Here is a 26725-nt window from a genome sequence, read left to right on the forward strand (position 1 = left end):
GTGACTATGCATTTAACAGCCTATACCTACACAGTGAAGTGGGTGGTATCATTTTGAGATTTTTGACTGGGAGCTGTGACATAGTAGAGAGAAATAGGGGATGGAGAGGATAAGACATATTATTCCGAGAATATTTTCCCAGCCACACTGTTGGTTCTTCTTTTTATATAGTGTAGCTGTAACTCATCTTGGGCATTATGGGGAGAATTGAGGAAGGAATTAGCCTTTCAAAGTGCCTTTTCACATTAGCTGATCTAAAACATAGTTAATCTTAATCTAGCTAGTGGTACACAATGGGGGTTTGGCAATGCAAGTGACCAAATGAGGTGTGTATTAATTCATGTACTAGAGTGCCCCTGGAATTTATGGAATTGGAATCTTAATGGAGAGATGGAAATTTCGGTAGAGGTCCTCAGATCATTCTTTTAACCACTTTGCTGCCAATCCCTCTGCCAAGCCTGACTCACCTACTAGGAATTTAGGAGTGCCCAAATTCTGTTCGTGTACTATATGATGGTAGTCATTGTCGGGCGAAGTGATTTTTGTGCCCTTATTTCTGTTCAGTTTAGCTTTTAGAATTATGCAGATAGTTTACAAGAGTTTAATAAAGTATTGCACTGTGTTATGCTTGTGTGTGCTTTGTCTCTATTAGCCACATTGTCCTCTTTTTGTTGGCCAATTGGCAAACACGCCTTCGGTTCTCCTGCTTTAATGCTTGCCCAGTTCCTCATACAGTGTAACAAATCAGGCACCTAGTACTCAAGCAGCGGATGCATTTGAACAGAATGAAAGCTCAAGGGTTTATCTTGAAGAAGAAAATCTTCTAAGATTTAAAACGTTACCCTTGTGCTTTTTTTTTGGCTTAATCTGTTGCACTCTACCTTCCAACTTAAGGTAATATTTTTAAACTAATGAGAACACTGTAAAAGGTAGATAATAGCTTAAAGGAAAGACTATTTTGCTAATAGTTTTTCTTTTCCTTTTAATAGGCTCCACACCCAGCGTGGAGTCCAACATTGGTGCTTGAACTCACAATGCTGAGATCAAGACCTGAGCTGAAATCAGCAGTCAGATGCTTAATCAACTGAGCCACCCAGGCACCCCAGGTTTTCTAAAATAAAGACTATTAAATGAGTTTTTGACAAGCAACATATATTTGATTATTAACTAAGCCTCCATGTTCTCTTCTCTACCCTTGCACCATGAGGATTTAGCAGCATAGCAATATAATAATGGCAAACATAGTGTATTATCGAAGATCCACTTGTCCTAATAGTCACACTTTTTCTCTCTGAAATAGCCTGAGTTTTTAAAGTCAGTTAACTGAATTTAATCTTTGTGAAACACATTGCTCAAAAAATATAGTTGAATCTTCTTCCTGCTACCTCGTACCGCACACTACAAATCTTTTCTAATGTGCGTAGACGTTGGTAAATACAGTGAAGGGATGATGTTTAAAGGTCGTACATATTCACAGATGGAATGACAGAAGGCCTAGTAATTAATATGTACCCAGTTATATCAGAAATAAATGAACCCACATCCTAAACCTTATAGCTGTGTAGTTTCTCTCTCCTTTCTCTTCTCTCCAACGTGGCTCCAAAGCAGCATTTCCTGGTAGTTGGCTGCAGGGAGCTGGGGTTGCCACGGTGTTCTCTGCCTCTGCAGTCTGTGCCTGACACCCGAGTCATGACCCTGCCACTTGGCTACACTCCACCTCTCTCTTACCTCGCTTTTGGGGCATGCCTTCATGTTGTTTCTCTTAGTTCCAAATTATCCCCAACTTTCATACCATTTTTATTCTCTTTTACCCATATTTTGGTAGGCTGACACGAGGATAATCAAAAGAAACATTTATTTACATTCTGTACACTTTGACTTCAACAAATTAGGAGGCTTCATGGCCTTTAACTCCTACACATCTGTGTAATCATAATATATGCGGACTTCCGATCTTCTGACACTTTGCAGTGACCTGATGCTTTCGCTCCTGGTTCTGATATTTGATTTCTTGAATAGCCTTCTTGAAAATGACCTACACATGAAAAAGTAAATTATTGGATCCAGGCACACATTGCACGCAGATAAGAAAAGTGTCATTTCTTTGCAGTAATACAGAATTTTGTGTGCAGATTCATCTAAATGTCTGTCTAAGTGACTGAAAGTGAAAGGAATTCTGCACAAGTGATAGGGTAGAAAGCAAGTGAAGAACACTGCCACAACTACCCGTATGCTCTGGTTATGTTTCCGCTTTCGGCTTGACTGACTTATAAATTGCCTGCTGGATTTATGGATGTACCTGGATATGGCTATGTAACATCCAATCAGGATCACCAGCACAGCCACGAACAAGCAGCTGTTGACATAAATGACGGCTTCATGCCATTTGACTCCTAAGGGACTTTTAAGTTTCATGCAGTCATGAATATTTTCCTTGGTTAGTTGGCCATTTGTTAGAATGATGTTTGGCAAGGACAGAACAGCCATGATCACCCAAACACAAATAGATAAGACCTTCGTGAAAGTTATGCTGTACATGCGAGAGTCCCCAAATGGCTTTACCACCTTCAGATAGCGATCGATGCTTATGAGCCCAAGAAATACGATGGAAGTATACATGTTTGCATAAAATAAAACTGAAGTGTATCTGCAGAGGATAAACTTGAAGTACCAAGGTCCAAATCCTGCATCATGCACTATTCGAAATGGAAATGTTAGCGTCATTATGAGGTCAGCAACCACTATGTTTTTGAGATAAAATATGAAGCTGGTTTTATTCCTAATGTGGAAGAAGATCCACACGGCTAGACCATTCAGCAAGATGCTTGCCACAAATATAATGAGGTAAAGCACAGGCAAGACGATAGTGTCAAATTCGTTGTTAACAGTGATGTTCTTTCCGGGTCCATAGCTCATGTTACTTGGAGCGTGACTCCCTTGGCTGTGCAGCTCATTATCTGTAGGAGAAGTGGGGAGACATCATGTCAGAGCTTCACATGTGTGCCGCACAGACTGCTAGTCTCCCTTAATAGGCGACTGCTGTTTTGGGCAAATTAAAAAATGTCTTAGCAATTTAGCTAGTTACTATAGTGCATTTTTATTGTTTTGAGTGACCAAAGTATTGGTGGCCTCTCTCCCAAGTCCTCATCCCCTCCCCCCAGACACATACACACCGAGGTACCTTGAGTGTAAAATGTGGTATTTCTGGTTCTTTATGCCAGTCTTTTGAAAATGAAGATTAATATACCCATGACAATTATCCTGATTTTTAATTTAGTGTTTGATATCATTACAAATAGAATCAGTAAAATCTGGGGGCAGAAAATTGGGTTTTCCTATAATGAAAATAAAAGGGCTAGCACTGGCTAGGGTTGTCTTTGGCACACTCTCTGAAATATCTTTTTAAAATCTCTCTCAGTTTTAAGCTGTTTAATCATCAGTAATTGAGAAAGAGTAAAACTCCTGGGTGATTTTGAGGTTTTTGCCCATGGGAAAATGTAAGAGCCTTTAGGGACCATTGTTAGGAATAGAAACAAAAATAGGTAGTTGTTAATAGATAAGTTTATTATAATGGAGGACAACTTGTCTAAAATAATTCTAGGTTGATGCCTATTTTTATTTACAAGGCTACATTATACCTATTGCACTTAGATAAAAATTTTAAACCTTTTTTTTTTTTTTTGGAATTTTTAGTTCATATTGTTAAAGGCCTATGCCATACCACTCTATCACATAATCAGGAACATGGTGTGTAAGCCTCTTGTTTATGTGGCAACCATGCAAATGGGTCTTGTGCATCTCCTACTGAGGGGAGCGAAATTGACGGACAGCTGTAGCTTAGGGCTGAGTCCACCACCATTTTCTTGCTGATGGATGCTTCCCACGGGCTGCTCCAAGTCAGTAACTGAGCACAGGAAGGATCCTAAGACAAGACTTTTCCCGGGACAGAAGAGTTTCCTCTGACAAATGACTTTGGCCGGAAGACTCATGAGTCTGGTGAAAACTTTCTTCATGCTGTGCTGTAGTGTGAACCTTCCTATTCAACCTCCTTGTTCCCCTCTCTTGCAGAGGGATCAGACTTGAATTTCAGTCTGCAATCCCTTGCAAGCCTATCCCCCAATAATAAATCTCTTGGCCATCCAGTTATATTTTGTCATCTGCCTTTTTTTTTTTTTCTTTTAAACCTGGACTAACACAATTTTCAAATGAACTTTTTGGGATGTAAGTTTAGATAGAAGGTCATTACTGAATTTTTACTTCTCACTAATTAATCATGTTTACTATAATGACAGTTATGTTTTGGAACAATATTGTTTTAGAGGTAACAATATTAATTTTGCCCTCATTTCCCTATATAACAGGCACTGTATTATATATTTTGGTTTCCTTCTTTGAAGAAATGAAACAGGGAAGATACTTTGATGATTATAATCCAAAAACAGGTTCTTAAATTGCTGCCTAAAATTTAAGTGTAGGCTCCTCCCGAGTAACCTTGTACACTTTCTAATTTTTTCCCTTTTATTCCCTGCTACAAGTGTTTTTTAAAAACTGGTTTTCCTGGCTGAAATATCCTTACACAGGCTAGTAATTTATACCTGGACTAGCCTGTTAGGATGAGACCCATAGTATTATTAAGCTTTATAAGTTTAAAATGCCTGATTCAGCTGCCATCTATGTTATCCTTGCCAGTTTCAAATATTGTCTTGAACAGTATCATTTAGGCCTATTTTAACTTAATGAAATGTTGGAAAATTGGCTGCTTCTGCCCCACAAGATCCCCATCAGCATCCATGTTATTAGAAGCTTTCTAAGATGTGCAGTTTTACCTGGGTTAAGAAAGTGCTTAAATTAATTTCTTCAATTGAACTATTAGCAGACACTTTCATCTAACCCAGAATAGAACCGTGTGGGAAATGGAGAGAGGACAAGTAAGTTTTCATCAGGATAAGGGGTCCAGCCAAGGGACACAGACTGAAAAGGGGTAGCCACCTCATATCCTGATACGGTGGCTGTGCTTTACAACAATGACGAGTGGTTTTCAAAGCCGTTATAAATAGAAATAGAATTTTTCGCAAACCATAGCATGCTTGCCATGGAGTATTTCAGCCCGAGTGTTGCCTCACTGGATCTACTGTGCATATCCACTGTGGAATGGAAAGACCCATACTTCCCGGGGTTGGTTAAGGATTGTGTGACTGCTCAGTGCGTTATTATATTTTTAAAGTTTGAATTGTGTGAAGAAGCACTCTTACTAAATGACGATTTACTGATCAATTATTATTATTACAGATGGAGTCTTAAATCAGAATGTCAACAATTATACTTCACACATACTCTGTTTCATAAATGGCGAGTATCAAGCATGAGTGGCCTTATTCCACAGTGGTTACTGTGGCTTTGCGAATCTGGTGTTCAGCTTGTTGATTATGTCACCTCATAGTATTTGCTTCCTTAGTTTATGTATAGGATTAACATTTTGGAATAGAGGACTTTTTAATTTAGTAGGATAAGCCTGGGCTTGGTTATTTCTTCATTCACAAATTCCACATTTATAATGCAGCTTAAGCAAATTAGTGGTTAAACTTGTTATGGGTTACTTTATGAAACAATATGGTAGAAGAGAGGGAAAAAATGGTTTGTAAGCAGGAAGAACCATCTGTGAGTTGCTCTGGAAGGCTCTAAACTTCATATAGAGAATTTTCTCTAATTGATTTTTTAAAGAATCAAGTCTATGTTATATTCTTCTATTATTTCTTCTCTTCTGTGTCATTGCCCCAATTTTTTTCCAAAGCTCGTGGGTGTGCTCAGAAGCATTTCTGTGCCCAGTATTCCTGCTCAGGAACAATGACCCTTAAAAGTATGTGGCTCTTCACCCAGGCCGTTTTATCATGTTCTTCACTGTCAAAAAAAAAAAAAAAACTTGGCAAGGTTAGGGAAGGCTTTTAATGACAGGTAGCTTGGTGATTCAATTAAGAAAAATTAGAAGGTGTTTTTACAGTGTAAAGGCTATTTTCTAACACACTCCTTGTTTACTAGGACATTATTACCTGAATTATTTAGCTCAGAGCTTGATACAGAGTGATAATTGAGGGTGCAGATTTCTCTCCTCTTCCTCCACCAGCTCCTTTTAAATTAGATCAACAAAGGCAATGACCTAAGAACTCTAGTTCTATAGTAAATTAACATTTGGTACCCGCCTGTGTGTGAGAGAGGTATTGTAGTATGGGTGTTGAGGGTGTGGGATGGACTGCTGTGCTGATGTGTTGGAGAAATGCATGGGGTTTGTATTCATACATAGCATTAACCACATGTGACTACTGTACTGGGCAGGGCAGATAAAGGGCATTGGTGTTGTTGCAGAAAGTCCTATTGGACCGTGCTGGTTTAGTCGCTTTGTAACCTTGTAAAAGGAAATAAACAGTAGCCATTTTGCCAGATCTCCCAAGAGTTAAATTCTCTGCAAACATTATTTCCAGGACAGTCTCTAGTACTTTAGTAGATGTTCACTCTGTAACTTGTCATTAATTACAATTTGTCTCAATTGCAGCCACCTAATGAATGATAGAGTGGTGAAGCATCTTGGTCCTTTTGCTTTCTTTTGCTTTTGGTGTAGCTGCATTATTGCTCATTGGGGCGTGTCCCTCTTTGGCACAAAATGTGAAAGTATCAACAATATGTCATTGCTCTACCTGCCTGGTAGGAATGAAACACACAGGTCATGCAGATTACAGGGTGTCACTACCATGGCACAGCTGCCCTTGTGTGGTCATTGTTGAAATAGTTACCCAGCAGAGGAGGAAGATGTGGTCTTTGGCCTCCTGGGAAACCTCAGTGAACCTTAATTTTTACACTATTACCCCTGGAAAGAAATAGGTATTTTAGTTTGGGTATAAAAATCTTTCACAAATGTTAATTTAATCTTTCTTGTCCCTTTTGAGATGGTCTGTAGATGAAACAAAGCTTAGAATTAAGTAATAGCAAGTTAAGTTTCTCTCAGTGATGCTGATCTACCTGTTTGCTGTTTTATATTTAATGAAAGGCCAGGCTAAATGCTGATTTATTGTGTTAATTGGTTAAGTGGCTGATAAAATCCCCAATTTGTCATACGGTATAAATAACAGTTATTGATCAAGGAAGATTTTTCTGTGCATTTTTTCCTATGGCTTACCTGGTAATTTTGCAAGTGTCAGGTTGAGCCCCATTCTTCAGTTGTGATGGACTGTAAGCAAAAATACGTGTCAGGAAATACTTGGGGATGACTGAGGGGAGGGTTCGGCACAGGTTATTCCTGGCTTGAGTCCTGGGCCAAAAAAAAAAAAGGGAGGGATTAGGAAGGAATATGAAAACAGTAATTTGATCGATCTTTCTCTCTCTCTCTCTCTCTCTTTCTTTTTCTTTCTTTCCTTCCTCTCTCCCTCCCTCCCTCCCTTCTTCCCTTCCTTCCAAAGCTTTATTTATTTTAGAGAGAGAGTGGGGGCAGGGAGAGGGGTGGAGGGGGAGGGGAAGAGAGAGAATCTCATGCAGACTCCCTGCTGAGCCTGACATGGGGCTCCATCATGACCTGATTTAAAATCAAGAGTCAGATGTACAACCGACCGAGCCACCCAGGTGCCCCAATCTTTTCTTTAAAAATGTATGTATATCTTTCACAGTTCAGAAAAGGCATACTCTTTGGATACAAACAACTGTGTCACAGGAAGAGTTGCATACTTTTGTGTCCTCTTTCAGCCTGCCATGGAGAAAGGGCCGTTTCTATGTATGCTGTCTATCTGAATGCCCATGTATGGCCATGGGAAAGTTATTAATGTCTCTGTGACTCAGTGTCCTCATCTCTGAAATGACAATCATAATAATCATATTACAAGATTGTAATAAGGATTATGTGAAGTAGTCCAAAAGACAGTTATCAGAACCTAGGTCTAGGAATGCACTCAGGACGTGGTAGCTTATATTTTCCCATCCCTGCTTCTACTGAATTCCTTTTCCCCCCTTAACCTGAGCATATAATAAATGCATCTGTGATGGGACTTATGTGCAATTGGAAATTGTTAAAAAAAATGCCTTTTTTTTTTTTTTTAAATCTAGCACTGATATATGTAAGCATGTCTTATAAGCTCACATCCTTTTAGTACCCTATTCTTATGATCTCTGGGGTTCGGGGCGCCTGGGTGGCTCAGTCATTTAAGCGTCTACCTTTGGCTCTGGTCATGATCTCAGGGTCCTGGGATCGAGTTCTGCGTCTGGCACCTGGTCAGCAGGGAGCCTGCTTCTCCCTCTGCTTCTATTCCCCCTGCTTGTGCTCTCTCTGTCTCTGTCTCTCTCTCTATCTCTGTCTCTCTGACAAATTAAAATCTTTAAAAAAAGTAATAATCTCTGGGGTTCTAGTTCTGGGTTTACACTAACCAGCTGTGTGACCTCTCTCAAGTCAACTGACCTTTCTGGAATTGCCCTGAAGAACCTAGAAAATCCCTGTTAGGACTCTAATTTATGTGAGCCAGCTTCTATGATTTCCTCAAGCATAGATTTCCCTTAAGAATTTAATATGATTTGAATGTTTGTTTTGTAAGTCCCTGTATTTCTCTGTGATAACTGCATTCCATCCAATCTCAAAGTGTGATTAGGAATGAGTAATTTAATTGGGCTTGAGTGATGGGCATGTGATTTTGGCTAAATTCCTGAACTCTTCCAAGCTTCAGATTCCACACATTTTTATAAAGATTAACTGAGATCCTATGTGCATGTATCAATAAATGCTGTAATCAGTAAATGCTGTAAAACATTTTCCCCACTTCTCCTTCAAGCAGCCCTTTCTGTTCTGTGTTTTCTGGCTTCTCTGAGGTGTTGATAAAAGAAGAAATCTTGAGAACTGTTTTGGCAAGTGTGCTGCTAAAGTCAAATGGTTTTATGGAATGAATGGTTTGCTATAGGGGAAGTCACACTATTGCTCATGAAACCATGTGAGACTCTAATGTCTCTTTACTGCTGTTGCTCCTATACTGTACAGCTGCAGAGACCCCAAGTAACCTCATCTCCTTCAAGTACAACGCAGATTTCTGGCTGGTGTAAGCAGTTACATTGGCTGAGTCAACAGGGAAAGAGCACTTTGCAGGCAGAAGTGTATTGAAGAATTTGGCAGCAAATGGAGAGGCACTTGTTTCTTTATCTTTTACTTTGCCCTTCTTTTCTGTTCCCTAGTATCACATGATGTTTAGGTGCTTTAGGTGCTAGATTTGATAGTAGATGGATAAAAATGGCTTGAAAATTTTTAGTAAAGATTCCTTTCCCTGCCTAAATCCTCTCTGAGAATTTAGGTACCATATCCATGCCTTATGTTGAATCACTAAAGTGTGTAGTACTTAATCAGTGCTAAAAAAGTATTTTTTTGGTTAATAGAGCATAGACAATGATTAGGGCTCTTAAAGAGTCTTTCCTTTTTGGGTGCCAGTGTTGAAGGATTTTTAGAGTAAGACAAGGAGGTGAAACTCTACTTTGTTTTTACTTATTAAAGTTTACCAGGAAGAATGATTGAAGCAGTTTGTTTTCTAATCTCCATAATAATGATCCTTGGATTCCGTAAACCTTTTTTTCCCCTCAAATCGAGCTTCTTATGGGAACATTTCCTGAAGTTTGCCTGACAAACACATCTTGATTTTTACATTTCTCTCTTCCCAAGTTACGTTGGTTTTCTTCCTCTTGGCTTCCCGTATTATCCCTTACTCAATGACAACAATGCCAGTGTGGCTTACCCCCCCACTGGAAGAGGAGCAGTGTCTAGAAGTGGGTCAGCCACAAGCAGCAACAAGAGAGACAGCTCTTAAGGAGGACCCAGAAAAGAGACTTGGGAAAAATATTTAAATATCACATTTCTGATAAAGGATTTGTATTCAGAATAAGCAAAGAACTTTTATGACTTCCTAATAAGAAAACAACCCAATTAGAAAATAAATGATCTAAAGATTTGTATAGACATTTCACCAAGAGCACATGAAAAGGTGTTCAACATCATTAGTCATTAGGGATATTTAAAAACCCACAATAGGATGCTATTTCTTACCTACCAGAATGGCTGTAAAGAGGAAAGAGAATATCAAGTGTTGCTAAGGTTGTGGAGAAACAGAAACTATTATACAGTGGTGGTGGGAATTTAAAATGATATGGCCACTTTGAAAACAGTCTGGTAGTTTCTTAAAAAGTTAAAACTGAATTTATCATACAACCCAGCAATTCCATTCATACGTATCTACCCAAGAGAAATGAAAACATATGCCCATGCAAAGACTTGTATGCAAATATTTTAGTGGCATTATTCATAAGAGCTGAAAGTTGAATCAACCTAAATATCGATCGATGAAGGTTAAACAAAATGTGGTATAGTCATACAATGCAATACTACTTTGCAATAAAAAGGAATAAAATGCAGCTATAATATGGACAAATCTCAAACATTTTGCAGGGGAAAGAAGCCAGATATGAAAGACTATGTAACATTTAGATGAAATGTTCAGAAAAGGCAACTCTATAGAGGTGGAAAGATTAGGGTTTGCCTGAGCTCTGAGGGTGGGAGTTGAGATTAACTGAGGCTATGATGGGTCTTATTGGTGGGTGATGAAAACTGGATTGTGGTGGTCGTTGCAAAACTATAAATTTTTTCTAAAAAAATTATTGAATTGTATGTTCAAAATGGATAAAAGTTATGGTATATAAATTATATCTCAATGAAGTTAAAAAGGGCAAAAGAATGCGCAGAAAGGAAGAGGAATACAAATAGGCTAGCAACTCAACAGCACAATTGATGGGTTTTCAGGGCGCCTGGGTAGCTCAATTGGTTAAGCGATTGCCTTCGGCTCAGGTCATGATCCTGGAGTCCTGGGATCGAGTCCCACATCGGGCTCCCTGCTCAGCAGGGAGTCTGCTTCTCCCTCTGACTCTCTTCCCTCTCGTGCTCTCTGTCTCTCACTCTCTCTCTCAAATAAATAAATAAAATCTTAAAAAACAAATAGATGGGTTTTCAAGACCAGGAGAGGTACATAACAAGGTACATAACAGCACATTGCCTGTCTTCTGTTATAGGAGGTAGTGAAGTGCAAAGTACATATGTGTCTGCCCTTAAGGAGTTGAGCATCTAGCTGAGGATCTAGAAGTAAAGAGAACACTCAGTACAGATGAGAGATTCGGGATACTATGGAAATAGAGAGGTGTACCCTGATGAGGGGAAGTGGGAATCAGGGAGGTTCTATGGCTGCAGTGATACTGGTATTGTGGCAGGTTTGCTGAAGGTCCGATGGGAAAGGAGCATGTGCAAATGCTGAGTGTGGCCAAAGAAGCTGCAGTAGTCTGAGGATGATGACAATATTGAGTGATGGAGAGAAGTGACAAATTTGAGGTATGTTGAGGAATTAGTGGCTGCTGATGTTGCTGAAAATTGAGAAAAGGGGGTGTTGGCCTCCCAGGTATTTGGGATGTTAGGGCCAAAATGAGAGGAGGGTCGCATGAAGGGATCAGTGGAGTTCGGTTTTTGATTTCTTGATTTCAGGTTGCTCACGTATGTTATTCCTGTGATGTCTACTAGGTAATTGAAGGTGCAGGGCTGGAGCTCAGAGAAGTACTTCTGGCTGGTGATACACATTTAAGGTCAACAGAGGATCAGTTACAGAAAAAGCTATGGGAATGGAATGAGATTGCCCAGGATGAACCTATACAGTAGAGCAAGAGCGAGAATGGGACAGGGCTGATGTAGATGCTTTTAAGGAGCAGTCTTAGGGAAGGGGAAGTGCCCGAAGGAGTGGCCAGAAGAGAGTAATGTCATGTGAACTGAGAAGAGAGTTTAAGAAATGAGAAGCTAAGACTCATTTTATCCTGCAGGGAAATCAAGTGATACAGGACAGCAAATTGCCATTGGATAGGATTCAGTTAATAAAGAGGTCACTGTTCATCTTTGCTAGGGCTGCACGTGTGGTATTCTGTGTGTGTGTGTGTGTGTGTGTGTGTGTGTGTGTGTGTGTGTGTGTGTGTGTGTGTGTATGAATGTGTTGGGGTGGGGGGTGGCATAGGGCAAAAGCAGAGGCCTATTGGCAGAGGGTTGAGTAATGTTTGTGAGGTGAGGAAGTGAGGGAAGGATTTCAAAGAAAGCGTGCCTGTGATGGGAAGGAGAGAAAGGGTGGGAGGTAGAGAGGTACAGGACTGATGGAAGATTTTGTTAAGCTTGCGTGGCTTTTACAATGATATTTCCTTGCTTGGCTTAAAGAAAAAAACAAACAAACCAACCCTTGCCCTTCCTCCTAGCCAAGTATGGTAGCAGCACGTTGGAGTGCTAGGTTTCAACCCCAGCCCTCTTACCTTCCAGCTTTCTGACCCTCCCATTTCCTCATGTATAAATGAATACGATCCGTCCCTTATAGGCTGACTGCAAGGTTAGAATGAGACTATTTATGATGAGGCAGCTTGCCTAGCTGCACAGGGTAGGGGCTGTCTTGTAATTGTGTCATAGGGACACGATGGAATCTATTTGGTGAGTAATAGGTTGGACACAAGGCGAACCAAGTTCTTGCCACCTTGTTTATGCTGATACTGTTATGTGGTTTGTGGTCTCAGCCACCCTGTGAGGAGCCATTTGACTAATCTTTTCCTCTAAGAGCTTGCCCTTTCTTTCAGTTGTCTCTGAGCCTCATCTGCCTGCCTTCTCCACTTGAGCTGCAGGGCTCCCCGTGTGGTTGACTTCAGAGCATCCTGTGCATGTCCCAGCGCCTGCAGGGTGTTGCAATGAGGGTTGCTTCAGCGGTAGTAATGGCTTGCTTCCAGGACCTTGTTCATGGGCGGGAATCCTGTTGTACCACCTCCTGCTCCCCCAGCTGAGAGCTGATGCAACCACTCAAGAATGTGATGTCTGTGGTAGGCCCAAGCTTCACAGCCATTCCTGAGGTTAGATGGTATCGATGCTTAGAGACCTGTTTTTTTCTTCTTCTTCTTCTTTTTTTTTCAGCCACCCATTGATATTCTCCTTTGACTTTTTTGTTAACTGTTGTTTGTCGTAAGCTGGCTTTTTAAGTGCGGGTGGTGGAAAAGGACTAAGGTGTTCTGAGTGTCTCGTTTATCTTAGTCTTCGGACTAGTTGCTTAATGTCTCATACAGTCTTCAGAGCAGTTCTATGACCTAGGCGCTTTATTCCCTTTTCTTTCCCCAGGCGGGAAGATCCGAGGTTCAGACACATAATTAACTTGCCCTGACTCACATGGCGAGTAATGGGTAGAGTCAGCGTTCAGCTCAGATCTGATTGAAACTGAAGCTGCAGTTCTATTATACTGCTTAGGAATAAAAATGAAGAACGATTCTGGAGCTTACTTTTGGAGGGTAGGAAGTGGTGGAGAGTAGGGGTAGGGTTGTTTTCCCCTGTCCAGCTGGTGAAGGAACTGCTAATCTTCTAAACTGGAGATCTCATTTTGTTTGGCCTGAACAATGTTGAAAACATCAAGAAATTTCACATAACCCAGATTGGGATCCTGTCCTGAAAAATGAGATCTGCGAACAGTGAGCGTGAACAGTCCAGCCATATTAGCTGCCTCTTCCTGATGGGAAGTGCACTCCGGTGTATCGGCTCACAGCATTCTCTGTTGACATCCCTGGGCCTCCTCACTTGGGAGTATTACCTGTCTGTCTGATCCTGCAGATACTTAACTTTGTAACCTTTGGTCCATTTATCATTTAATCTTATGGGGCTACATTTGAACTATATGGATCATCAGATGTTCTGTTTAAATTATAAAGTATATTTTTCTTCTTCTTCCTCTGCCCCCTCCCTACTGAGTCCTGAATTTTCTTGCTTTAGAGACCATAGTTTAGCATTCTCGCCAAATGATTTTCCTTTTACCTCTCGGCAACCCAGAAAAATAGTGGTGAGAGATCTTAGTTAGCTCACACCTGAGAATTATTGTCACAGTTGAGCTTTTCTCTGTGCTTAATCCTGGGCTGGGGTCTTTAAGCAAAAACCTTACTGCTTATTCTTAAACTGCTTTTGTTGGTGGGAGAACTGAGATTCTGTGTCCCGAGGAAGAAAGGTTATAAATGGTGGAGTAGAGGCTCGCACTCAGGTGCACTGGAAGTCCAGCCCTCTGCTGTCTCCCTCGAAGCGTAACGGGAGGACTAGGGGAAGGATCAGCATCCAGGACTGCCGAACCGTTACCACATAATCTTGTTCTTAACATTCACTGTGTTCGACCTCAGTGTGCTTGGCAAGCCCCTTGTGCCTAACTGGGGGAAACCCGCCGCAGCAGGTGTACCCACTGGGACACAGCTGTACCTTCATTCTCTCTGGCTGCACGGGGTCTCCTTATTGCTCTTCTGATCAAGATCTGCAAAATGAATGCCAGTTAAGTGCCGGCTCCCTGGTTGCAGCTATTCATCGTTTTGTGGAGTGATTATTTGGTGGCAGCCATTGTCTCTGTCTTCCACCTTCCGGTTGTTTTTTAGAGGCTCATATCCAAAATTGTGAGAATTTCAGATCTTAGAGAAAAGAAAACTTTTCTACTAAGTTTTCTAGCTAAGCCAGTAGCTCATAATGGGAATACTGCTGCAGTATCCTTAAATTTCAGTGGTAAAGATGTAATGCTCACCAAAACATCTAATATGAAGTTTCTGATGAAAGGTACAGCCTCTCTTACATATGGAATTGCCTCTAACCCAAGAATCTTTCCCAATTTAAATTTGGGGGTGAGGAGGGAAGGAGGGAGGTAGTGAATGAGAGTTTTCCAACACTGTTAACAGCTTTCCTGGAGGCCTTGGGAAAGAAACAAGTTATCTCACTGGGTACAATTTACTTGTTTTTTAAATAAAATTAGGCCACTGTTGTCATAGGGCACTTCATTATTGCATGCTTGGAGTCACATCCCAAAGGTATTGGAAGGCAAAGTGCACAGTCGTTCATTCAGGTTGTTCAGGTACTACTCTGAAGTTCTCTTTTCAAAGTTGCACTTGATATCTATAGCCTAAAATTATGTATATTTTGGTTCACATTGAGATTTAGCATATTTTTTGGGGGGGTTGACCTCTAACCACTTGTTTTATAAGTATTTGGGAGTGATGGAAGGTGGGTTGTAAGCTCCATGAAGGTAAGGCTTGTGTCTAATGCTTCTTCATAATCTTAACCCCAAACCCGGTTATTCCCTTTGTACAGGAGAGGAACCTTATTAGTGAGATTGAACAACTTGCTCAACATCACCCACAGCAAGAGGCAAAGCCAGGAAATGAGCTTCGATTGTTGTGACCCCAGAGCTTCTCTGCTCTGCCCCTTGGCTTGATTAGTGGAAGCTCAGAAGTAGCCTGGCCAGTGTCTTAGACCTCAATTGAGTGGGCAGGTATTAAGTTTTTGACTCAGTATTTAAGTCTGTGACCCTGGACAAAACATTGTACCTCTCAGAACTTGAACTTGCACATCTTTGAAATGAGGAAAGTAATAATGAGGAAAGTAATAAATGCCTGGCCTAGTTCCCAAAGGTGCTTTGAGAAGTCATGAGATAATATTTATAATGTCAATTTTATATTGTAGGTACTACAATAATATAAGGGTGTAACTCATGGCAAATAGGTTTTTTTCTGCCCAATAATACAATTTTTATTAGTCATACGGTTAAATTTTACAGTTTAGGGAGTTGAAGTGTATATTTTTATTTTTTGTTTAGGCAAAGGTTGGATTCTGCATTATTGATATATTGGAGGCTGGTTAGAGAGGTTACAGGCTGTAGTTTCAATAACCAGAGTAATGGTTTTAAATGAATATGTGGAGCCAAATATATTTCAAATAACTTCTGGTTCCTTAAAAAAAATTTTCTCAGAATTTATGATCCCAGGTCAAGTGTTTAGTTTGATTACCATCCTGAAGAAAGGAAGAATGTTTTTCACAAATTTGGAGGATGCTATTCCTTGTTTCAGAAAAGTCATTCCATAGCTTAAGCATTATACTTAAGAGTTCACGTTATTCTTCCTGGTGATGGTGGTGGAGGTGATCGTCACCTTTCTAATAAGGTCACCATTATGGTTTTCTAGCTGTGGATAAGGGGTAGGTATTAAGTAGAATGGATGTCAGGTTAGCTATCCTAATTCTTCAGATCACAGTTTAATCAAACAGTAATGTTGTTTAAATTAATAGAATAAGACCGATTCCTAAGAGACATGTCCTCCTTCAGTTTCCTTCCTTACCTTCATTTGTAATTTAAAAACTATTTAATGAGGTCTTCAGTACTAGTGGATATTTCACATTTTTATCAGCATCAAACCCTGTTTCTTATTTTGTCCTCTTGTAAAAACAAGAAATAAATTGCCCACTCCCCATACATACGTAATAAAAGGATCTGGCATTACATATAATTAATTTCATGTATGTGTGTGTGTGAAAACACACACATATGCACACATGCATTCACACACGTGTAACATTTTCTTTAAAGTGATTCCTACTATCAATCTCACTCGCATTAATTACCGTATTTTTAGAACAGTGATTCTCAAACTAGTGGGAATATTTGAATCAAAATAATTCTGGGTTGATGTATAAAGATGATAAGTTGCTCAACTAGGAGAAATAAGTAATCTATCTGTATTATTATAATATTTGTCACATGTGTTTTCTTTTTCCTCTGCCTGTCATATTTCCTTCCATTATAGCCCTCACTAGCTTTCTGTCTTGTATAGAACACCTTTCGATCCCCTTTCTAGGTACCCTGGTGACCTGATCTTGTCTACCTGCCCACTTTGCAGCTCCCATGCTCCTGCACCAGACCTTCCTTATCTGTCTCTCCCTCATCCACTGGGCAGGCTTTCAAACCTCACTCATCTGCCACCTCTTCTCAGAGCCTTCCAGGTTTTCCCCTACACTGTGTCAGTGCTCCTCAGTCCCTAGTATCTGCCTGGCTGTTCATATCTCTAGCTGCATTGCATTTTCCTTGTTTGCCTGAATGCCTGAGCATCTCTGAATCCTATCTCCAGAGTCCAGCAGAGTACTTGAAGACACAGTGTGAAGTTCAGGAAACATTTGTTTTAATGTTAGGCTCTCTTGGAATGTGGCCTCCTGTGACCTAATCTGATTTTAGTGGAAATCTTGCCATTTTTATCTTCATGCATATCTTCTTTTGCCATCTGAAGTAAAAGAGTACAACCCAGGGAGGGCCGAGAGAATAGGAACTGGCAGCTGATCTCATGTAAGACATGGCCAAAGACCAGGAGGAAGGCTGATCAAACACTGGTCCCCTGATGTTTCTGAACAGCTCAGTCTGAAGAAAGGAGACTAAAGTGGAGGGTTACAAATTCAAATATAGCCCCATAGGTCATGTCAGTGAGAAAAGTGAGCCAGATCTAAGACGAAATCATCAACAGTAGCAGTAGGCCAATAAAACACAGCTAACAGCCAGAGCGTCGGGGGCGGTGATCAGCAGGGCTGGGGACTGCATGGTCTGGGGGGTGCTGCTGCACTCTTAGGCTCTGGATTGTTGCCACACAAGTGTGTGCATCAGTTGCTACCAGACTATTTGATTTATAAGAAAAATGGGTTTTTATATAAAATTACATGAATTTTAAATTATGGATTAATTTTGTTAACCCACTGGGCAGACCAAATAAAGCTTGTCTGTGGGTTAGAGTTTGTGACATCTCATTTCATGGTGGGGCTGTGACAGGCCTCTCCTTGGGGTTTCTGTTCATGCCTTAGTGGGACCGAGAGCCTTGTTACCGGATTCCTGCTCCAAACCTCTTCCTCATTTTTACCAGTTTCCCCTTAGTATTTTGAACTGAAATTGATGAGTTTGTAAGACAAGCTTTGAGACAGTTTATAGGATTTCAGAATTGAATCACACTGTATTTAATTTGGGGTGAATACTCTTTCAAAGAGCTCTAAAGTTTCTTCTTCCTTATTGCTGATGTATTAGGTTGAACCGCATGGAAATATTATTTTTATAGGTCAAAATGATGTTTTCATATAGTTCAACCTAATAAGCCTATCACTTGAGAAATTTTGATTTTTAGAATATATTATTGCAGCATGAATTAAAATGTTTTAGGGAAAAGGGAATATTTGTGTTGAATAAATACAATGGAAATACCTGTTAAATAGTGATCATAATATGCTGCTGCATGAATATCATAGTTACATTTTTTATGGCATCCACTGTTCTTTTATTCATTCATTTTGCTGCATATGGTGTGGGTACTGCATAGACACTTTGACACAGTGCAAGACTTTATCTTCTTTAAAGTTTCGGCTGTGTAGACCTTTTAGAATGGTTGAAACAACCAAAAAATACTTGTAGCTGTGATGATTTAAGGTGTTGTATGTTGCTGTGAGCCCTGAGTAGCCACATGGTACCCAGTTATGATATGAAGGATTATCTTTGTAAGGGCATCCAGTAAGCAATTAATTTTGTAGTTGTTCTAATTTCTCTTTTAGCCAGTTTATCTAAATCGGTTTGAGAAGACTATTGATGATTTGTTTTCATTTTCCTTTTTAACCTTTGTGTCTGGTAGGTAGAAGGAGGAAGAGGCTGGGGCAGGGAGGCCATCCATCCCAAAAGGAATGTGGCAGGCCCTATGGTGCCTGCAGTCTTGAGGCAGCTCATGTCCACGTGTTCCTTTCTTGCATCTCTTCTGCTAGCTCTCTGCCCGAAGCCACACAACTGAGTGCTAACAGCCCAAGTGTTCTCTGTTACCACTTTTCTTCAACTAGATCAGAAGCATCTTTAGTGCAGGGACCTTCAATTATTTTATTTCAGCCGTCCTCTCTTAAATTGGCTTCTGCAGAATTTGACCCTACTCTCTGTCCTCTGGAGAATTGCTCATGGTGGGGCTGTAACAGTATCTCTGACCTGGGAGTAAGTTCAGGCTATTGGCTAACATTCCTCTGGCAACAGAAAAGTCTGTGTTTCTATCTTGTTAGGCAAAACAACAACAACAACAACATTAATAAGAGTAAGAGTTTGGCAAATGCTGGCTAATACTATTTTGTAGGTAGGACAGTTCTGAATTATTCAGATACATTTTAAGTTATTAAGAAGGCATTGGATTCAAGTTGGAGATCTGTCATTTACTTGGGCAAGTTACCTAACTCCTATGCCTCAGTTTTCTTTTCTGTAAAACATTCATCATTGGATTGATTTGACAATTGAATGAGGTATTACCACAATATTACCTCATTTGATCCTTATAGATTGTTTTATTGGTGCTTGGCATATAGTAAGAACTCACTATGTCAGTGCTACCTGGGTATTAGTAAGAGCAGTACAGCATCCCCCCCCCCACCCCTTTCAAATAAACTGAGGCTTAGAGAGCTTCCTTCAGCAGACAGGTGAGTACGAGTGCCCAGGTTAACACACCTAGTGAGAGACAGAGTGTGGATTTAAACATAAGTCAATCTGTGTGTTGTACTTTTGACTGTTCTGTTGCTGCTGCTTCTACATGAATTGGGGGTTCATGTGCTGATTATAATGTGATGTTTCCTTTGGGAAAACTAGGAAGTAAAGTAGCTCCATAGTAGCAGGCTGTCATGCACCCCAGACAGTCCTTTATCTCCTACAGTCAAGTAGTACAAGAAATAAATCACAACTCTATATAATTTTGCTTACAAACTATGCACAAAAAAGAGGTCACTAATAGCAAATAGTGAGTGCATTTACTGAGAACTTGCCAAGTAGTGACTAAGAGCATGGTTGACTGCGGATAGACGGGGTTCAGGGACACAGCTCTGCTGCCCACTTGTATACCTGTTCAGCTTCAGTTTGCTCAGCTGTAAAATGGAGGTAATGGCAGTATACACCTTACAGATATGTGAAGCTGTTTCTTTTTTAAAAATATGGATTAAAATATGTAGGGCTCTTGGGCATATGTTAAGCTATCAATGTATGTCATGATTGTTGTTTTTGTATTACGACTACAAGGGCAGTTTGTGTCATATGAGTTTTATCTAATACATTAGAGAAAGTCATTTGAGGAGTTACCTTCCCTTTCCAAAATGATAGAAATTTTTATCAGAAATTGCCTTATTAAAGAGTTACTGATACAAATGAATGACTTAATGTAATGTCTTATAACAAGTGAAACAGTGCTCTTCTTCAAATGCATTTTAGTGTGAATTTTTTCATCTTTGGTTAATAAGAATGCTAATGAAAGATAAAATATGCTACTTCATACAAGATGGAAAACAAACTCTATTCTGCCCATTTTTGCCACATAAGAAGAAGAGTATTTAGAAGTTGTCACCAGGTCAGGGGCGCCTGGGTGGTTCAGTCGGTTAAGTATCTGACTCTTGGTCTCTGCTCAGGTCTTGATTTCAGGGTCAGGAGTTTGGGCCCCTTGCTGGGCTCAACACCCAGTGTGGAGCCTACTTAAAGAGAAAAAAAAGATTGTCACCAGGTCAGAAAGGAGCTTGGCTTTGACCATTGGCCTGAAGCAGAATGGTTTGAGTCTTGTTTCTTGTTCACCCTGATGTTTTCCAAGTGGTTCATCTCAACTACTTTTTTTTTAGGTTTTATTTTTTTTTTTTAGTTGTAAACTAATTTATTTTTTTTTAATTTTTATTTAAATTCTAGTTAACACATAGTGCAATATTGGTTTCAGGAGTAGAATTCAGTGAGTCATCACTTACATACAACCCTTAGTGCTCATCAAAACAAGTGCCCTCCTTAATGCCCATCCCCCATCTAGCCCACCCCCCACCCACCTCCCTCCATCAACCCTCAGTTTGTTCTCTGTTGTTAAAACTTTATTGTTATGGGTTTTTTTTCCCCTTTTCTCCTCCACACCCCCCCCCTCCGAAATCTCATCTACTTTTTAATCACAAGATTATGGTTGCCTCTGCTCTCCCCTCTCTTTCAATGGTCACAACTACAAGAACTGTAGGTGGCCCTTGTGTTTGTATTAATGAACAGCTTTCTATCTGAGAAGTGGGAGCAAACTGTATTCATCTCCATCTTGGAGAGGGAGAATCTGGAACCTAAGGAGGTTGGGATTTGATTAGTATTATGTAGTTGGCTGGGACCCAAGTGGAGCAGTCAGTCCTCCTTATCATGTTTGGCTCCACCCAGTGTCCCCTCCAGCATTCGTTTGTTTGATCCAAGTCTTGGTTCTTGATAACCAATCCTAGTACCTCAGCCTATCACCTGGATTGTGGGAATCTAGAGGTGCAAGAGCCCTCTAATGACCATCCAATCTGATCCCCTCATTTTACTGTGAAGGATGGCAGCAAGCTCCTGGGGAAGTAAGAGCCTTGCCCAACTCACTCTGGTAACTTCTGGCACAGTCTTCACCCAAACCCTGGTCATTTTGCTGTGAGTCCTGGCTTTTCTGCCCTAAATCAAACTACTGTCCCTTGCCTGTGCACAGAGCATCTGTCCTGGAGACTGTGGACTGCTCCCGGGCGATCTTACCTAGATTTCACCTCACTTCTGTCTTGCCCTCACCAGGACAGGCTTTGAGGGAGTTTTATGGGTTTTCCTGGTTTTTCTGTTTAGAGGCATACAAAGAACGAATGACCATTCTTGTCTCCTCTATGTTAAACTTCTGTGGCATTTTCAGAGTACAAGGCAAACATGAAATATGTTTTGTTCTTGAAGGAAGTGAAACCCTAAGATATCAAGGAAGGAAGAAAAGCAGGCAGACTCAGAAGAGGGCATGCACCCTGGTAACCTAAATCAAAATATCAATTCTCATTTAGTCTCCCTTCACCCACCCCCTTCGCCGAGTGCAGTAATCCCTCTCAGCACACTGTCTCTGGCGAGGAAATTTCCCCTTATTTAGCCTCTTCAGGAAAGTTATGATTTTCTGACTAATTACTCCCCCTCTCCTCCACCCCTGGCCTACATCCTTAAATACAGTATTCAGGAATCTAACTATCCCTCCAGCCACTCTGCCTTCACCCACATATACCAAAAACACTTTTTCACCAAGTAGGTGTTGGAAATGATAGTCTTAGCAAAGGGTTTTGCTGAAGGACTAAGAGAATCTCCTTGATTCCTGATTTCAAGAAGGAAAGACTTTTGTTAACCTCAAACTGGCAGAGGTAATAATGATATAAAATATGTTCAGTGTCTGGCTCTCCCTTCCCCATACAGTTGGGGTAATATAAAGGTCCTTAGTAGATAAATGTTAACCTAATGAATCAAAAGTCACCCTACTTGCAGCTCACCTATCTTTTCAAGTCTTGATTATAAATTCGACAAGTTCAAATCTCCATGCTTGCTTTTTGTTTTCCTCAGGGAAGCAAAAACTTCCTACAGTTTGAATGTGAAGCAGAACTAAGGTGTTGCAGCCTTTTGTTGGGAGCCAGGCGGTTTTCTCAGTGCCTTTCTGGACATGTTTTAACATGATCTCTGAAGGACTTGGAATGAGGATCGCCCTGTTCATTGTGGCACAATGAAAAGATTGAGATTCCTTTATCAAAATGAAGCAATTTGGACAGAAAATCATCTTTTTTCTTTTAGTCTCTCCTTTTTAAAAAAAAAAAAGTGAATGAAAGATTATGGAACAAATGTACATTTTAGGTCTTGAGAAGCAATTACAAGAGACTGTGGATTTTACTCATCGAATACAGTAAATGTGATAAAAAAAATTTTCACTTAAACATAAGTGATTTCCAAGTCATCGTTTCCACATTTGAAGTCACAATACACAATTTACATTTTCCGCCCGCCCCAGTTGGAAACAGTGAAGCTCCATGAAGAAACATATGGCCTCCTGTTTGGAATGTGGTGCCTCCCAGAGAAGGAGGACTTAAATGATCTTATTCAGTTAGTATTCTCATTTCTACTTTTTCTTCAGACCTCAGATTTAAGCAGAAGGATAGTCAGTGCTGTGTCCTATCAACCACAGCTTTTAAGAAAATTAAAAAAAAAATTTTTTTTATTTACCTTTCATTGCGGTGTCTGGGTGTCCATTCACCTGATACGGTGTCTTCAAGTTGAAACAGGCTTCTCAACTCTAATTAAGAATAAGCCTTGAAACTATGGTTGACAGAGAAGTGGGTTTTCTGGCACAGCATGAAAAATAAGCATGTTTCTCCCCTGTCGGAGAAAGTGGGTTCTCCCCCTGGGCCCCTTAAGAGTGTCCTTTGAGGCACCCTTTCAGATTGTCCTGCTCCGAACAACTGGAGCAACTTGCTCTCTTGCTAACGTAAGTGACTCACATCTGAGAGCAGGTGAGATTTGTAGACTGGGGAAGAGCATTTCCTGAACTTGCAAGAATCAGACGGTGATTCACCTGAAGGGAACACAGAGGGCCGGAGCTCAGAATGCTGGAGGACTGTTTAAGGAGGAGGAAATGAGGTCTCAGGTTGGGGTTGGCCCCAACTAAATCACTAAATCAGTCCTAGTGTTTAGGTCATTTCTGTCTTTTTTTTTTTGGTGGGGGGTGGAGGAGCTTCCTATTGCTAATTAGAAAATACGCATACAGCCTTTCTGCTGATTAAAGCTAGGATTAAAAGGAATCAGAATATATTTTATGAAAAACAAATCCTTTAAGATATTATTCTGCTTACTGTTCAAAAACTAAAATTGAAATGTGCTTATACTTGTGACTGAAAACATTGGAAACCTGTTGGCTTACTCAAGAATCTGATGAGATCTGTAGACCTATTTTTATATATACACAAATGTCAGTATTCGAAATACTTTAAATAAATTTATTGTGGGGATGAGTTCTCACCCAATCCCTTGAATTCCATTTTTAAAGACAAAATAACGGGCGCCTGGTTGGCTCAGTTGGTTGAGCATCTGCCTTTGGGTCAGGTCACGGTCCCAGGGTCCTGGGATAGAGCCCTGCGTTGGGCTCCCTGCTCAGCGGGGAGTTTGCATCTCCCTCTCCCCATGCCTCTCCCCCCTGCTTGTGTTCTCTCTCTCAGATAAATAAATAGTCTTAAAAAGAAAAAAAGACAAAACAACTTTTATTCTTTTTAAAAATCTTCCCATAATGATAAATTTATATAATCAAATCAATTTCTTGATTGATCAAATCAAATTCTTTACAATTAATTTCTTATTTGTAATTAATTTTAGAACTGCAGATAAAAATCTTCAAAAGATTTGCAAGATTTTGCAACATTCAAACAAGTAAATAAAATTTCACCAAATGGAATCAAAACCTGTTACTCTCATGGGTGAAAATAAATGAAAATAATAAAGGTGGTATCTTTTTTTGAAGTTACAAATCAATAATAGGAATTACTTAGTGTTTACTTATACCTTAAAGAAATTATGTATTTACACACACACACACACACACATTGGTTTTCTTTCTGTGTTAGTACAGAAAAACAAATATGTATTTAATTTAAATACTAATAGTTGAATATCAAAATTATGTTTCTTCTATTGCTTGTTCCTAAACAGACAGACAACTACCATTTTAATGGTTCTCTATTCCATTCTGTTTAGGGTGGATTAAGTTATAGGTAAGTAGACAGCCATAGGGAAAGTCTCTGGACAAAGTTAGGCAACTTAATAGTGGCTTAATCTTATAAGAATTTGCCAGATTTACAAACAATTCTGCATTTAGATTTGATTCTGCTTTGTACCATTTTTATACTTCTTCCCCAGGGATTTTGATTTTAAGACTGAAGCCAGTTTATTGCATCCTGAGGAGGAAGTCTGTGCCTTGCAGGCCTTAGTTGGAAACCTGTCATTTTTGGGTTGAGCTTATTGCCATTTGTCACTGTGATCCATAAATAGTAAATGATGTGAAATCAACCTGTCAAAATAACCAACTGCCAACCCTTTTTTAAAAAATTCTTTAAAAAATTGTTTTTAAAAATTTTATTTATTTATTTGACAGAGATACAGTGAGAGAACCCAAGCAGGGGGAGCGGCAGAGGGAGAAGCTCCCTGCTTAGCAGGGAGCCTGTTGTGGGGTTTGATCCCAGGACCCTGGGATCATGACCTGAGCCGAAGGCAGACATTTAACGACTGAGCCACCCAGGCGCCCCCCAACTGCCAACTCTTAAAAGTGTCAATTCAAAGAGAGAACATACCTTGTAGCCTTCTTAAAACTGTGTGGACAAAGGCTTTCCCTATACCTTTTGAGGATTGTCATCCCAAATTTCCAGTCATGTGTGTGAAATCATATTAGGGACCTTATTTGGAGAAATATTTCACAAGCTTCTGTTAAAGGAATAAAGGCATATCTGTTATGTACCTTAAATTTTAATACCTTTTTTAACCTGGGTTGACTGTCCTGTTAGGGCCAACTAAATATATTAATTTTTTATGGTAAAGAAAATCCCTGTCCAGTGTAAGGACCTCCAGTTTTTCCTGTACAATGAAGCACCTTGACATTGTACATATTGGTTTTTTATAAAGATCTCACAGAGGAGGGAAGGAGCTCCTATCCCCGTGTCCATTCAGTGCAGTAGGTGGCTCTCTCTCTTCCTGGAGGTGGGCTGGGGTTGGAAGAGTTTTTTCCCTTCCTTAGGAACATAATAGATTGTCGTATTTAAAAGCTTTGGCCTGTGATGCAAATTTAGTCTAGGAATGAAAAAGTTAGCATGAGGCAGCCTTTATGCATTTGTCTTGAAGCATATCATGCCAGTCTCAAGTTGGGACTTGTTCAAGCCAGTCTTACTTAACGTTCAAAAAGGGAAGTAGTACACGTTTAGTCACGAAAAAAGTGTAATGCTTTGATGAAAAGAGCAGCTGAAAAACAACCCATAACTTTATTATTGTTCAAATCACTGAAAGGTTAACCTGCATAATTTTTTTTCTGCTGATTTTTATAGCAAGTCTCACATTTCATAAAAGCCACAGGAGACTTTGTAACAATAATTATCTTGCTGCTTCATTGGGGGATCCTATTAAATGCAGGGAAGCTCCTTTAATAATACTGCTTTAGCCATTACAAACCCCAAATTTATTTTGAATACAAGACAACTTCCTGGGATTATGTGTTTGTGATTCTTCACCACTACAATGTTTAAAAGATTTTTTTTTCATTTTTTACTAAAGGTGACTTTTTTCTTCTAATATTATTTTTTAAAGATGTTAAACCCACAGACTGAGCTAATAGTGCAACTAAGTATCGTCTCAGTTTACACACTTTTAACATTTTTCATATGCTCTACCCCCCCAGTATTTTGGGGGGACCTGTTTGAAGTTGTAGTCCTTGTGACAAATGTCTTGCCCTTAACTCCTTCAGCATGTGTTTCCTAAAAAACAAGGATATTCTCTTACCTAATCACAATATTGTTATCAGTCAAGATTAATGTTGAAGCAGTAATATTTTAAAATATTCTGTCTGTATTAAAACTTTGCAATTTCCCAGTAATACCCTTCTATTTTTTTTGATGTGGCATTCAATCACTGGTCACACATTGCATTTGATTTTACTGTCTTTTTTAGGCTCTTAATCTTTAGAACAATCTCTCTCCTTTTTTACTTTTTAAAAAAGTCCTCCTGGCTTTTGAAAATTGGTTTGCTCTGTATTTGCTAGGGTCCATTCTGTAGGATATGTAGTAAGGGGTGCCCCAAAATGTTTTTGAGGCACTTTGGATGTATTATCCTGAAATCTATATTAGACTAAGTTTGGGATTTTGAAGTCAAATAAGAATATCTATAATCTTGTTTGGAAAAAGACCTGATTCATGGATCAAGAATCACAAAGTTGGTAGATCCAAACTCTCATTTTCTTTGGGATACTGGATAACTCACTCAACTTTTCTTGATTTCATTTTTCTATAAAAGGAGGATTCTGATTTAATTACAGAATTTTA

General features: G+C 39.8%; 2 protein-coding genes across 6 annotated transcripts in view; one reads left to right on the forward strand and one right to left on the reverse strand.

Moving 5' to 3' along the window:
* The window catches only part of MED12L (mediator complex subunit 12L), a 316798-nt gene that overhangs the window by 184834 nt on the left and 105239 nt on the right, over positions 1–26725 (forward strand). The gene's annotated exons all lie outside the window — the stretch shown is intronic.
* GPR87 (G protein-coupled receptor 87) lies at positions 1915–23041 on the reverse strand. 2 transcript variants are annotated; one of them, XM_035727735.1, is made up of 3 exons: positions 22878–23041; positions 7169–7219; positions 1915–2957 (listed from the first exon to the last, which is right to left on the reverse strand). In XM_035727735.1, the coding sequence occupies exons 2-3, from the start codon at positions 7200–7202 to the stop codon at positions 1915–1917; spliced, it is 1077 nt and encodes a 358-aa protein (XP_035583628.1). In that variant the 5' UTR covers positions 7203–7219; positions 22878–23041. The 2 variants fall into 2 exon arrangements, with proteins under 2 accessions (XP_035583628.1, XP_027439731.1); XM_027583930.1 differs by having other exon boundaries at positions 7169–7300.

The sequence above is a fragment of the Zalophus californianus genome, chromosome 1 (assembly GCF_009762305.2).
Source record: "Zalophus californianus isolate mZalCal1 chromosome 1, mZalCal1.pri.v2, whole genome shotgun sequence".
NCBI lineage: Eukaryota > Metazoa > Chordata > Mammalia > Carnivora > Otariidae > Zalophus > Zalophus californianus.